Source organism: Equus asinus, unplaced genomic scaffold, assembly GCF_041296235.1.
Source record: "Equus asinus isolate D_3611 breed Donkey unplaced genomic scaffold, EquAss-T2T_v2 contig_803, whole genome shotgun sequence".
Classification (NCBI taxonomy): Eukaryota; Metazoa; Chordata; class Mammalia; order Perissodactyla; family Equidae; genus Equus; species Equus asinus.
In genome coordinates this window covers 507,501-523,002 of record NW_027225520.1, presented here as the reverse complement: position 1 = coordinate 523,002, position 15,502 = coordinate 507,501, and the positions used below count along the sequence as shown (strand labels likewise).

Genomic DNA, 15,502 nt, shown 5'->3' with positions numbered 1-15,502 from the left:
TGAGAAGAGTCCACCCATCTTGCTATTAGTAGGCTCTGCAGCAATGCCGAGAAATACCATCTGCCCTGTGCTTCTGGAAGTTTTGATCTTAACAACACAGACATCCATGTGCACTTTCCAGCTGGAGCTGTCACAAAAGATGGACCCCATGCTGGAGTTATCATAGTGACTTGTCTTGCCTCACCTTTTAGTGGGCTGCTTTTACATTCAAATGTAGTTGTGACTGGAGAAATTTCAGAGGGGTCTTGATCTTCCAGTGAATTAAAGAAAAAGTGCTGGCAGCACACAGAGCAGGATGGAAGTGAATCATCATTTCTCAGAGGAATGAAAAGGACCTTGAAGAAATCCCAGACAATGTATGATAGCATTGAAGTTTTGTCACAGCAAACTGCCTGGATGAAGTTCTTAATGCAGCTTTTGGTACTGTCTTTACTGTCAAGACCCACCTGCTCTCTTAAATAGCGTTTTGTAGGCCCAAATCTCAACTTTACAGAATTTTCAGTTATGACGTGCCAACAGCACTGACAAAATTGATTTTATTCACAGCAGTATGGGTAAGTAAACTGTCTCTAATTTGTGAACACAATCACAAGAATGATTATGAATCTCACTCAAGTGGCGGTTAGTGTTTATTAGAGAAACATTACTTTAATAAATTGGTAAAAATTGAAAAAAATCTGAGTCATCTGGCTACATTCTTGAGTGTTATATTTTATGAAATTCAAGCCATAGTTAAATTACTGTGTAATCAATTTATTTTCTTTTGTTAATTTGTCTCACGCAAACTTAATCTGCAGAGCAGCCACAGAACCTAAAAACCTAGGAGGAAGTCATTTTGTCCCCTCCAGTGGGCAAAGTGCCTCTTGCTGCTGCCCAGCAGGCTTGGTACCTCCAGGGAAAGGAGGAAAGTCTCATGGGTGACAGGGCAGGAGAATCTTCTCTTTGTTTCCTTTGTTAGTGACACTTTCCAAAGACCCCCTTGGGAGTGTTGCTGTGCTAATTTGGAACAATTCCTGAGACTCATTACATCTGGAGGAGGACAAGCCTACCTGCGCTGAGTTCTGTTGGCAGATCAGGATCTGAGATTACTGAATCTGGGTCTCCTTCTAAAGTTGGGGGGTAAGACACCCTGTCACTGTGTTGTTCCTCCAGTCCTGAAGTCCCAAGTCAGTTTGCCTTCTTCTTACCACCTTTCAGAGTTCTCACTAAATTTCTTCTTTTATGGTTGTCCAGGTTTTATGGCTGAACTTAGCAGAGAGGACCATCCTGTCTCTCTGTTTGTTATGCATTTATAGGTTATTTTGTACTTTTGTGTATAGAGGTCCAGGTCATTTCTTGGTAGCTTTTTCAGTTTATCTTTCCTTATTTCTATTGTAAATAAGGTCTATTCATCTATTATATGCTGTGGCTACTGTTTGTTACATGAATGCTACTGACTGTTGCATGTTAGTTTGACATCCTGCTACCTCATTGGATGTTTGAACTGTTGGCATTAGTTTTAACATTGATTATCTGTGGTTTGCCATGTTTCATATCACATCATTTTTAAATGGAGCACATATAGGAGAGTTCGCCAGCCAAGGGGAAGCAGGCCTGTCATAAGGAGTCACATACAGTTCACGCCTCCCTCTGTTTCCTTCACTTGTCCTCTGTGGTGTTTTCACACCCTTCAAGAGAAGGCTGAGCAGTTGCTGTGTACAATTCATTTTTTCATGGAAGAGGGGCACAGCCAATTACTTCTTGAACCAGGAGGGCCACATTTGTATGGAAAAGGGAGAGCCCTCCACTAAGTCCCTGGGGGATGGGAGGGAAGGGGTCTGGCAAGGGGTGGCCCAGATGATTGTGCAGGTGGATATGGTTGCCGACTGAATACTCTGCTTATAGCGAGCTTGAACCAGACTGGAACAGCTGGCTTGCAAAGATCCAACAACAGGAACATCCCCCCACCTATGTATCACCTTTCTCCCCCACTTCCCATTATGCCTTAGCCAGATTATAAGGAAGACCGAGTTGCAGTCTGCAGAATGGACTTTGAAGCAGTGTCTCCTGCTTGTTATCATACTATCTTTGTCCTGTGATGTGAGAGCGGCCAGGACAACCAGATGTTAAGCTGCTACGTGTGGCCAGAGAGCCTGTGTGGGGGGTTAGGGTCTGCCTTCTCCACTGTCTCTGGTTGGGTGTGTTTCTGAGACTAGTTTTTAAGTTGATTATGGGAGAGAAGCTTATATAAGATGCTTACCACCCTGCTTTCACCCTCCCCTCAAAACTTGAGGGAACCTTTTGTTCTTCAGAGAAGCTTTGAGGAAGAGTGAAACAAGACCATAGACAAGATTTGGATTTGGAGCTGTGCTGGAGTATACACTGAATAGTTTCCAGGTTTGTGGTGACTTCTCCTTCCTTAGCATAGGAAAGAACTTGTCTAGTGTCCCGGCATATTTGGGGCCGTTATCACCAGCTTCCCCTGGTGAGCGATCAGAGAGACCTTCTCCTTATGACCCAGACATTCCCAGCTCTGAACTGTTTCTACAGTAGGCCCCAAAGCAGCAAATTGTCGACATTGCATAATTTCTGCATTCCGCAGTTTCCCTGTCTGCACGTCTACCTTGTACTGGGGGCTGTGATCTTTTCCAACCTCTCAAAGGATACTTTCCTTGGTGTAAGTCCATTCAGCTGCTATAACAAGAATTCACAGACTGGGTGGCTTAAAAAACAAAAATTTATTTCTCACAGTTTTGGGTGCTAAAACTACAAGATCAGGTCTTGCAGATCAGATGTCTGGTGAGGGTTCATCGATGACCATAGTCTTGTTGTGTCCTCACATGGTGGAAGGGGTAAGGGAGCTTTCTGGCATCTCGTTTACAACAACATTAATCCCTTTTAAGAGTTGCCTCCTTATGACATAATCATCTACAAAAGTATTATATTGGCAGCTAGGATTTCAACATATTCATTTGAGGGGATACAGATATTCTGTCCATAGCACTTAGTTCAACAAAAGGGCTCAGATTTGGGCAGAATCTCCACACGTGAATGGAGTACATTAGCAGGTATTCATACATGCATGCATGATCTCCCCTCTTTTTGCCACAAAAATAATTTTATCTGTGGCATTTTCCTTTAATAGGCTTCATTTTTTCCCAGGATGGAAGAAGTGTCACTCTAAACCTAAAGAAGGAACTTCCACCACAGAGTGAACCTCATACGGCAGTATGCCAGAGTGTGACCAGTGAGAAGAGGGGCATGAATGAGCCCAAACTGCCAAGTTGAATTAAAATCCCTACAGAGAAGACTGGTTCAGAAGTCGGGGCTTAGTAACACAACTGGACTCCATTTCCCGTCTCACCCCCTCCCCACCACCATCTCTTTTTCAGGTCATGGTGTCCATCCCAGGTAGGCCGAGTGATGTTTATGATGGGCTTCATGGTGCCGGCAGAGAGCTGAAGATGAGGAGGTTTTCCCTCAATATTTAAGTGCATATTAACATAATTATTGCAATCAGCAGCAATAACAACTAAGACAACATATTCAAAGTCAAAACACAAAAGACATATCAGAAGAAAATATAGACAACATACGTGATGGAAAAAGGATTGGTATAAAGAACAAGCCTTTTAAAACTCCAAAAAATTCAATAGGAAAAGATGAATACCTAAATAAATAGGAAAAGAGAAATGGATACCAACATGCAATTCACAGAAGAGGAAGATCAAAATGTTACCAGACATTTTAAAAGCATGTCAAGCTCACTAGAGGTCAAGGTGATGCAAATTGAACAAACGAGGGATTCAAGTATGCCCACACATTACTTTGGCAACAATTAAAATTCTAACACTGCTGGAGTTTGTGTAAATTGGAGAGAACTATTTTGGGGAAAAATGTGCCTCAAGACTTGATACCCTGTGTACTAGATTCGACTTTTTAGTTTAATACAAGGAATAGTGCAAAACGTGCAATGGAATATTCTATAAAATTGATAATCACAAACAGAGCAGCATTAATGAACCTAAACGAAGAACACAGACTTGAAGTTGAGTATTAAAATCAAAATATAAAAGAATACTTTATTGCCATGACATTTATAAGACATCTCCAAATATGAAACTAAGCAGCATACAGTTTTAGCAGGATATCTTGTAATCTGTATTGATATTCTAGGTGATGATAAGCAAAAAGAACCATATTGGAGGCTAACAATGGGGTTACTTTGGAGTATTATTTTAACTTTGGTTTTATGCTTTTATTCTTCTGGATATATTATCAAAAGTGAAATTGCTGAATTATAATTTAGTTCTATTTTTAATTTTTGAGACTCCTCCATACTGTTTTTCACAGCGACTGTACCAATTTACAATCTCACTAACAGGGCACAGGCATTCCTTTTTCTCCACATCCAGGTCAGTATCTCTTAACTGTTGTCTTTTTGACCATGGTCATTCTAACAGGCATGAGATAATATCTCCTTGTGATTTTCCTTTGCATTTTCCTAATAACAAGTGAGGTTCAGCATATTTTTATGTACGTTGGCCTTTCGTATATCTTGGGACAAATGTTCATTCAGATCCCTTGCCCACTTTTTAATTTCGTTGTTTGTTGCCACTGAGTTGTATGAGTTTTTATGTTTTGGATATTAATGCTTTATCAGATACATGGTTTGCAAATATTTTTTCCAATTCCAAGTGTTGTCTTTTCACTTGGTTGATGGTTTCTTTTGCCATGCAAAAGCTTTTTTGTTTGATGCAGTCCCACTTGTTTATTTTTTATTTTGTTCCTGTGCTTTATGCGTCAAAAAAATCCATATACAAAAGTTTATTGCAAGATCCGTGTCAAGGAGCTTTATTCCTAAGTTTTCTTCTAGGAATCTCCTTGTTTCAGGTCCTACATTTAAGCCTAATCCATTTCAAGTTAATTTTTGCAAGTGGTGTAAGACATGACCTCAGTTCCATTCTTTTAAATGTGAATATGTAATCATCCCAGCACCATTGATTGAGGAGACTGTCTTTTCACCATGGAGCATTCTCAACTCCCTTGTCAGATATTAGTTGACCACACAAGCTTGGGTGTATTCTGGGCTCTCAAAGCTCTTCTACTCATCTGTTTTTATGCCAGTATTGTAATATTTTGGTGACGATAGCTTTATACTATATCTTGAAATCTGGAACTGAGATTCTTCCAGCTTTGTTCTTCTTTCTCAGAATTTCTTTGGCTATTTGGGGTCTTTGGTCATTCCATGTAAACTTTAGGAGTATTATTTCTATTTCTGTAAAAATCGCCATTAGAAACTTGATAGTGATTCCACTGAATCTATAGATAGCTTTTGATACTATTGACATTTTAACAATATTAATTCTTCAGATTCATGAACACAGAATACTTTTCCACTTGCATTCTTTGATTTCCTTCATCAATGTTTTGTAGTTTTCAGCAGAGATCTTTCACCTCCTTAGTTAAATTTGTTCTTGAGTATTTTATTGTTTTTGATGCTATTGTGAATTGGATCAATGTCTTTGTTTCTTTTTCAGAAATTTTACTGTTTGTGTAAGAAATGCTACTGATTTTTGTATATTAACTTTGTATCCTATAACTTTACTCAATGTATTGATTAGATTTAACAGATTTTTGGTTGGATCTTTAAAATATTCTCCATATAAAATCATGTCATCTGCTACTAGGAACAATTTTATTTCATTCTTTCCAATTCTGATAATTTTTGTGTCTTCTTCTTGCCTGATTGCTCTAGCTAGGATTTCCAGTACTCTGTTGAATAGGAGTGGTGAGAGTGAGCACTCTGGTCCTGTTTCTAATCTTAGAGAAAAATCTTTCACCCTTTTGCTATTGAGTATGATGTTAGCTGTGGACTTGTCATATATGGCCTTTAATATGTTGAGATATGTTCCATGTTTAAATTGTTGAGTTTTTATTATGAATGGATGCTAAATTTTGTCAAATGCTTTTTCTGTGTCTATTGAGATGATTACAGGATTCTTTTCTTTCATTCTATTAATGTGATGCACCACATTGATTGATTTGCATATGTTGAAACGCTCTTGCATCCCAGCGGTAAACCCAACTTTAACACGGTGAATGATCTTTTTAATGCGCTGCTGGATTCAGTTTACTAGTATTGTATTGATAATTCGTGCATCGATATTCATCAAGGATATTGGCTTGTAATTTTCTTTTCTAGTAATATCTATTTCTGGTTTTGGTATCAGGTTAATGTTGACCTTGTAAAATGAGTTTGAGAGTGTTTACTTCTCTTCAGTTTTGGGGAAGAATTTGAGAAGGACTTTTTTAAAGTTTGGTACCATTCACCAGTGAAACTATCTGATCCTGGGCTTTTCTTTGCTGGGAGATTTTTGATTACTGGTTCAATGTCCTCACTAGTAATTGGTTTATTCATATTTTTTAATTCTTCCTGATTTGTTCTTGGTAAGTTGTATGTTTCTAAGAATTTTTTTTTATTTCTTCTAGGTTGTCCAGTTTGTTGACATATAGATATTCATAGTAGCCTGTTTTGATCCTTTGAATGTCTGTGGTATCAGTTGTAACGTCTTCTCTTTTAATTCTGATTTTCATTATCTGAGTCTTTTTTTTCTTGGTGAATCTAGGCTAACTCCTTTCTAATGTATAATTTTCTTGATTTGGGTTCTTTCTCTTTTCTCCTTGGTTAATCTAGCTAAGAGCTTGTTTATCTTTTTAAAGAATCAACTCAGTTTGGCTAATCTTTTGTATTGTTTTTCTGTCCTCTTTAATTTATTTCTGCTCTAATCTTTATGATTTTCTTTTTTTCTGCTAACTTTGGGCTCAATTTGTTCTTTTTCTTGTTCCTAAAGATGTAGAATTAGGTCATTTATTTGGGATCTTTCTTGCTTCTTAATGTAGGGGCTCATTGCTTTGAAGTTCCCTCTTAGAACTCTTTTTGCTGCTTCCCATAAATTCTGGTATGTTGTGTTTCCATTTTCATTTGCCTCAAGAAACTTTTCTTATTTCCTCTTTGATTTCTTTTTTGATCCATTGGTTCTTCAGGATAATGTTATCTAACTTCCATGGGATTTTGGATTTTCCAGTTTTCCTCTTGTTTTGATTGCTGGTTTCTTGCCATTGTGGTCAGAGAAGATAGTTGGATGATTGCAATCTTCCTAAATTTACTATGACTTATTTTGTGGCCTAACATATGATATGTTGAAAAATATTTCACGTGAGCTTGAGAAAATGTGTATTCTGCTGTTGCTGGACAGAATGTTCATTATATGTTTGTTAGGTCCATTTGATCTATACTGTTGCTCAAATTTACTGTTTTCTTATTGATTCTGTCTGAATGATCCATCTGCTGTTGAGAATGTGGTATTAGAGTCCCCAATAATTATTGTATTGCTATTTCTTTCTCTTTTTAGGTCTGTTAGTTTTTGTTTTATATATTTAGCTACTCAGATCGTGGGTGCATAAATATTTACAATTGTTCTATCTTCTTGATGTGTTGATCCCTTTATCATTATGTAATAATCTTATCTCTTTTGATCATGTTTAGTTTAAAGTCTATTTTGTCTGTGATAAGTATAGCTACCACTTCTTTTTTTGTTTAACTTTTGCTGAAATGTCTTTTCTCATCCCTTCACTCTCAGCCTATGTGTGTCCTTAAAATTATGATGAGTGTTTTGTAGGCAGCATATCACTGGGTCTTGTTTTTATCCATTCACCCTTTCTTTATCTTTTGATTGAAGAGTTTAATTTGATTAAATTTTAAGTAATTATATATAGGTAGGACTTACTATTGCTATTTTATTAATTGTTCTCTGGCTGTTTTATATATCCATTGTTCCTTGTTTCTCTTCCTTTTCCTGCTGTCCTTTTTTTGTGTTTTCAGGTTTTTGGTAACTGTATGCTTTGACTTTTTATCATGTTCTTTTGAAGAATTACTATGAGATTTTTCTTTGTGATTACCATGAGGCTTACATAAAATACCTTAAACTTATAACATCCTGTTTTGAACTGTTAACAATTTAACATCAATATATTTTACATTCTTTATATTTTGGTTTCTTCTCCTCCTCAAATTTTAGATTTTTGCTGCTACAATTGAAATTTTTTTAGTATTGTGTAACTAATGACAGATTATTGAATTTTTGGTTATTTTTGCCACGTTGACTTTTTTACCTTGTAAACTAGAGTTGTGAGTTATACACCACCATTACCATATTGCAGATTTAACTATGGCTATACATTTACCATTACCAGGGAGATTTGTGCTACTTTTTTGAGTTTTAATGATTTTTTTCTTTTGAGGAATATTACCCGTGAGCTAACTACTGCCAATCTTCCTCTTTTTGCTGAGGAAGACTGGCCCTGAGCTAACATCCATACCTATCTTCCTCTACTTTATATGTGGGACGCCTGCCACAGCACGGCTTGACAAGCAATGTATAGGTCCGCAACTGGGATCCTATCTGGCAAACCGCAAGCCGCTGAAGCAGAACATGTGAACTTAACTGCAGCACCACTGGGCTGGCCCCTAGTAGTTGCATTTTTAATTTTTTAAGGAAACTTCATAGTGTTTCCCATAACGGCTGATCAATTACATCCCCAGCAACAGTGTTCAAGTGGTCACGTTTCTCTAGATCTTCACCAATATGATGTATTTGGACTTTTTGATAGTAGCCATCTTAGCAGATTTGAGGTGATGTCTAATTGTGGTTTGGACTTTCATTTTCCCTATGATTGGTGAAATTGAGCATCTTTTCACATGTCTGTTCGCCTTTTGTGTATCTTCCTTGGAAAAATGTCTATTTATGTCTTTTGAGTGTTTTTTAATCAGGTTATTTATTTATTTACTTAACTTTTGAGTTGTATGAGCTTCTTATATATTTTGGATAGTAATCTCTTATGGTATATATGGTTCACAAATATTTTCTCTCATTCAATAGATTACTTTTTTATTTGTTGATTGTTTCTTTTGCCATGCAGAAACTTTTCACTTTGATGTAGTTCCATTTGTTTATATTTTTCTGTTTTTGCTTATACTTTTGTGTCGAAACCACAAGGTCATGGCCAAGAACAATGTCAAGGAGTTTTTCTCTGTTTTCATCTAAGAGTTGTTAGCTTCAAGTCTTACTTGTAAGTCTTTAATCCATTTTGAGTTGATTTTTGTACATGGTATAATATGGAGTCTAATTTCATTCTTTTACATACAGATATTGTGTTTTCTCAACATCATTTATTGAAGTGACAATAACTTCCCCACTGTGTATTCTTAGTGCCTTTTTCTTTTTAAAGATTGGCACCTGAGCTGACATCTGTGGCCAATCTTCTTTTTCTTCTCCCCAAAGCCCCCAGTACATAGTTGTGTACTCTAGTTGTAGGTCCCCTGGTTGTGCTATGTGGGCCGCCACCTCAGCATGGCCTGAGGAGTGGTGCTAGGTCTGCAACCAGGATCCGAACTGGCAGAACCCTGAGCTGGCAAAGCTTAATGACTCGGCCATGGAGCCAGCCCCTTCTTAGTGCCTTTGTAAAAATGTTAGTCAGGTTTATTTCTGTTCTCTTTTTTTCTTTTTTTAGTGTCCTACGTCTTTTTTATGCCATTACCATATGGTTTTGATTACTATATCTTTGTAACCCAGCTTGGAATCGGCTTTGTTCTTCTTGATCAAGATTGCTGTAGCTATTTGGAGTCTTATGGGTTCCATGCAAATTTTAAGATTTTTTTTCTATTTTCTTGGAAAAATGCCATCGGATGTTGATAAGCATTGCTTTGAATCTGTAGACCATTTAGGGTATAATGGACATTATAACAGCATCGATTCTTTCCATGCTTGAGCACAAGATATCTTTCAGCTTATTTGAGTCTTCTTCAGTTTCTTTTATCAATATTTCATAGTTTTCAGTGTACAGATTTTCACCTCCTTTAGTAAATTTATTCCTAAATATTTTATTCTTTTTGATGCTATTGTAAATGAGATCTTAATTTCTTTTTCAGGTAGTATATTGTTAGTGTATAGAAATGTAACTTATTTTTGCATATTAATTTTATATCCTGCAAGTTTATTGAATTCATTTATTGGTTTTAACAGTTTTTTGTGGAGTCTTTAGGGTTTACTATATGTAAGATCATGTCAACTACAAACAGAAAAAATTTTACTTCATCCTTTCTTATTCAGATGCCTCTTATTTATTTTTCTTTCCTAATTGTTTGGCTAGGATTTTAGTCCTATGTTAAGTAGAAGTGGCAAGAGTGGTGCCCTTGTCTTGTTCTTAATCTCAGAGAGAAAGTGTTCAGCTTTTTCTGTTGAGTATGATGTTAGCTGTGGGTTTGTCATGCATAGTCTCTATTATGTTGAATTGCATTCTTTCTATATCTAGTTTGAGAGGTCTTTTTTCAGTTTTATTGAGATATAACTAACATACATCACTGTATGAGTTTAAGGTGTACAGCATAAATGTTTGACTCACATATATTGAGAAGTGATTACCACAATAAATTTAGCTAGCATTCATTATCTCACACAGATACAATAAAAATACATGGAAATAAAATAATATTTTTTTCTCGTAGTGATAACTCAGAATTTACTCTCTTAACAACATTCATATATATCACACAGCAGTGGGAACTATAGTTATCATGTTTGATCCTGAAATGATGGTAAGTGTTTTTCACATACTTTCTCTGTATCTATGGGAATGATTGTATGATTTTTATTCTTCATTTTGTTAATGTCACATTTATTGATTTCCACATATTGAAACATCCTTTCATCGCAGGGATATGTCCTACTCGATTATGGTATATGATCCTTTTAATATGCTGTTGAATTCAGTTTGCTAATTTTTGTTTGAGACTTTTTGCATGTATGTTTATCAGCAATATTAGCCTGTAATTTTCTTTTCTTCTAGCGTGCTAATCTGGCTTGGTAACAGGATAATTCTGGTCTTATAAAATGAGTTCGGAAGTGCTCCTTTCTCTTCCGTTTTTTGAAACAGTTTGAGAGGGATTGGTGTTAATTCTTCTTTAATCGTTTAGTCAGATTCACAAGTGAAGCCATCTGATCCTGGACTTTCATTTGTTGGAGGATTTTTGATTACTAATTCAATCTTATTCCTTGATATTAGTCTGTTTGGATTTTCTACTTCTTTTTATTTCTACTTTTTTGTTCAATTCATTTAAACGAGACAAAAACAAACAGCAATTTAACTATTTCTCCCATCTCCTTCCTCCCACCCCTGGCAACCACCAGTCTGGTCTCTGTATCCATGAGCTTATATCTATCTATTTATCTATCTATCTATAGTATATAGCATACATATCTAGCAGACATATTATAGAGTATATACATGGTGTATAGTACATAGTGTGTATAAATAGTGTGTGTTTGTATAGATATATTCCACATATAAGAGAGATCCTACAGTATTTGTCTTTCTCTGTCTGACTTATTGTATTTAGCATAATGTTCTCAGGGTCCAACAACATGGTCACAAATGGCAAGATTTCACTCTTTTTTATGGCTGAATAATATTACATTGTATATGTAGATATCATTTCTGTTTCCTCATGACAGTCTTGGTAGATTTTACATTTCTGGAAATTCATCCATTTCTTCCAGATCATCTAAATTGTTAGCATATAGTTGTTCATAATAATATGTAATGGGCCTTTTTATTTCTGTGGTATCATTTGTAATGTGTAATCTTTCATTTTTGATTGTATTTTTGACCCCTCTTTCTTTTTTTTCTTGATTAGTCCAGCCAAATTTTCGCCAATTTTGTTTCCCTTAAAAAAAAGAAGCATTTCTCAGTTTAATTGATCTCTTTTATTGTTTTTAGTCTCAGTTTTATTTCTACAACAAACTTAGGACTTAATTTATTCTTTTACTAGTTCTTTGGAAACTTCAAGGTTAGGTTGTTTATTTAAGGTTTTTTTTTTTTAATGCAGACATTAGCTCCTATAAAATTTCTCCTTTTAACTATTTTCATTCCATCTCAAAAGTTTAGTATGTTGAAGTGTAGTTTGAGATTTTAAAATTTATTATATAAATTTATTATACTAAACAGAATAATTTCAACTAAAGCTTGCATGGTAATAACTTTATATTAGTCAACTTTCTCTTTCACCAGTCCCCTCTTTTCTAGTGTTAAAAAATATACAAGATGTTTCCATTTCCAACATAAAAACAAATTAATTAAAAATGGTCTAAGTTTTGGGAATTGTTACATTCAATGACTTGAATGAATCTCCAGACAAGTATGCTCAGTGAAAAAAAGCCAATCCTGAAAAATTATATAGTGTATAAAACTCCTCTCATATAATATTTATGTAATATACATAAATTCATGTAATTCATGATGGAATTATAGAGTTGAGAATAAATTAATGATTTCCACGAATTAGGGGAGGGTGTGTTGGTGTGGCAGTAAATGGCAAACTGATGGACTCTCATGGTAATGAACCTGATCTCTATCTTGACCACAGTGAAGGACACTCTAACCTACATTCATAATAAACTTACATAGAACTAAACGCACACACCTACACACATACTTTCGAGAAAAGTAAAACTAGGAAAATCTGAGAAATATTGATAAATTTTATCAATGTCTCTGTGTTGGTTATAATTCTTGTTCTTTAGTTTTATAAGATGTCATCCTTGAGGAAAGATGGGTAAAAGTTACTTAGTATCTCTCTGCATTATATCTTACAATAGCATATGAATCTAAAATTACTTCTCAAAAGAAAAGAGTTTAAATTAAACAACAACAACAAATCAAGTATTTATACAAACAACATGGGTGAATCTCAAAAACATGTAGAATGACAGAATTCTTACTCAAAACTGGATGCCATAGAACTCCACAAGTATAAACTTCCAGAAAACAAACTAATCCAAGATGGTAAAAAGTCAGAACAATGTGGAAGCTTCTGGGGTTTGGGGCAAGGATTAACGGGAATGGGCGTAGGAGGAAGAAATTTTCTGCAGGATAAATTCAACACACTACGTGGGTGTATGCATTTGCCAGAATTCATTGAGTGGTACATTTAAATTTGTGTATCTGACTGTATTTAAGTAAAAATATAGCATATGTAGTTTTACATACCAATTTTTTAAATTGAAAATATAGAAATAAAATTTAAAAATAAGCAAACAACTCTAGTTAGTTAATATTATATATCTATCCTCAGATGTTCAGGGGCTAAAGTGTACCAGTGTCTGAAATTCACTTTGAAACAAATAAAATAAATAAAATGGACTAAATGGAGAAAGGCATTCATAAATATATAGATATATGATAAATAAAAAACAGTTAAATGAAGATAGAAATATGAGCATTGACGGTATATAAGTCTTTCAACTTATTCATTTATAAAGTAATTTTCATACTCCAATGTTGGGAGAAAAACAAAAATATCAAAGAATATATAAAAACAAAAGATGTAGCAGCGTGGGCGGGTCGCGCGGGCTGCGGAGAGGCGGGCCGGGCGCGGAGCAGGGGAGAGGCCCGCGGCGGCGGCGGCGGCGGCGGCGGTGGAGACTGGCCCTGGCGGCTCGGGCCCCGCATCGGAGCAGGCCTCGCGGCGCTCCCCCGGCCGGCGCGCTGGTCAGCGAGGCCCAGGCCGCCCGCCGCGGCGCGGGGAGCGATTGTTACTTTAGCTGATGGGTGCTTATCGGACGGCCCACATGGAGAAGAGCTTCATCGCTGCAGAAAGTGCTGTTGGACAGCGCTGATCTGGACTCCTGTCTTAGCCTTGGTTGTGGATGTCATGTTCTTGAAATCATGAATCCTGTTTATAGCCCTAGTTCTTCTGGGGTTCCCTATGCAAACGCCAAAGGAATTGGTTATCCAGCTGGTTTCCCCATGGGCTACACAGCAGCGGCTCCCGCCTACTCCCCCAACATGTACCCTGGAGCGAACCCCACCTTCCAAACAGGTTACACTCCTGGCACACCTTACAAAGTGTCCTGTTCCCCCACCAGTGAGGCAGTGCCACCATACTCCTCCCCGAGCCCCTACCAGACCGCCGTGTACCCCGTGCGAAGTGCCTACCCCCAGCAGAGCCCATACGCACAGCAAGGCACATACTGCACACAACCCCTGTAGGCAGCACCTCCTCACGTCGTCCACCACACCACGGTGGTGCAGCCCAATGGCATGCCGGCGACGGTGTACCCTGCACCTATCCCTCCACCTACAGGCAACGGGGTCACCATGGGCATGGTGGCTGGGACCACTATGGCGATGTCAGCAGGTACCCTGCTGACTGCCCACTCCCCAACTCCTGTCGCCCCTCACCCAGTCACGGTGCCCACATATCAGGCCCCCGGAACACCCACCTACAGCTACGTGCCCCCTCAGTGGTGATCACCCTGCGATGTTTGAGGATGGAGCTGTGCGGTCACATAATGGAGGTTCCACAGCTGGTGCTGCAGGCCTGGCGCCTCCAGCCCGGACTTTCTTCCTAATGCTCTGACACTTAGCTAGCACTCCTGCGGCCCGCCCGGCAGGTCCCAGCGCCATGAGTCTCCAGCTGACTCTGGGTTGTTCTTACAGCAAATCCTGTTTTGTGGGCTGCCTGGCAATTTTTTAGCTAACTATAGTGATAAAAAGGGAGTATTAATCTATTCAGAATCATATCTAGTTGAATGCATGTTTAAAAAAACAAACACAAAAACAAAGCTTGCTCAATCTACCTGCAGTGACTGATGCAAACCCATCATATGCAAAATCCAAAGGAATGGAAAGTGTTTTACAGCTTGTATCCCTAATGCACTGTTGTAACGTATGCAAAGTCTTAAAGTTGTGCGTGTTAAAGTGAATTTCTTCATAGAGCAAAACAACAACAACAACAACAACAAAAGATGTAAAGATTTTGAATAACTCAGTTACACAAATACACAATTTATTAAATGACTATTGATTACAACCCATAAATAAGTTAAAATCAATTGAATATTTATAAGGAAAAAATAAGAAAGAATTATGCATTTAGAAATTGAGAACAAGTCTTCTAAGTTGCTATAGGTTTAGGAAAACGTAAAAAGAAATATATCAAGAGTTACGAAAAAGAAGGAGATGCTTTTCAAACTTGTGGGATACGACTGAAGACATATCGTAGAAGGGACATAAATTGTGGCCTGGATTTAATATTTAGTCACAGAAATACATTTACAGGAATATTAGGCAATATATCTGGGGAAATAGGAGATATCTGAGAAAAACAAACTAAAAATAAAGTAAAACAAAACAAAAGTCTTGTGCCATATAAAAAATGATTAATTTACCATAAAGTAAAATTTAAAACAAATAGTAAACAGGTTCTGGAAGTTAAGGATAAAGATTTTATAAGAAACACAAAGGGAAAAAAAGTATAAGGAAAACTGGATGAAAATGCCAGATACAAAAATTAATTGTTAAAGAATATATAACTAAAACAAAGTGCTAATTAACAGAACAGACATAACCAGTTACTGATTATTCTGCTGAATTGTCACATAGTGTAACCCTCTCAGACAAC

At 36.9% G+C, this 15,502-nt stretch overlaps 1 protein-coding gene across 1 annotated transcript in view; it reads left to right on the top strand.

The window, feature by feature from the left end:
* Window positions 1-14,349, top strand: part of LOC139044338 (spermatogenesis-associated protein 31D4-like) — a 31,109-nt gene extending 16,760 nt beyond the window's left edge. The window contains exon 3 of the mRNA XM_070503775.1: window positions 14,089-14,349. Coding sequence (XP_070359876.1) covers window positions 14,089-14,349 — 261 coding nt within the window. The remainder of the gene's footprint in view (window positions 1-14,088) is intronic.
* Window positions 14,350-15,502: the final 1,153 nt, after the last annotated feature.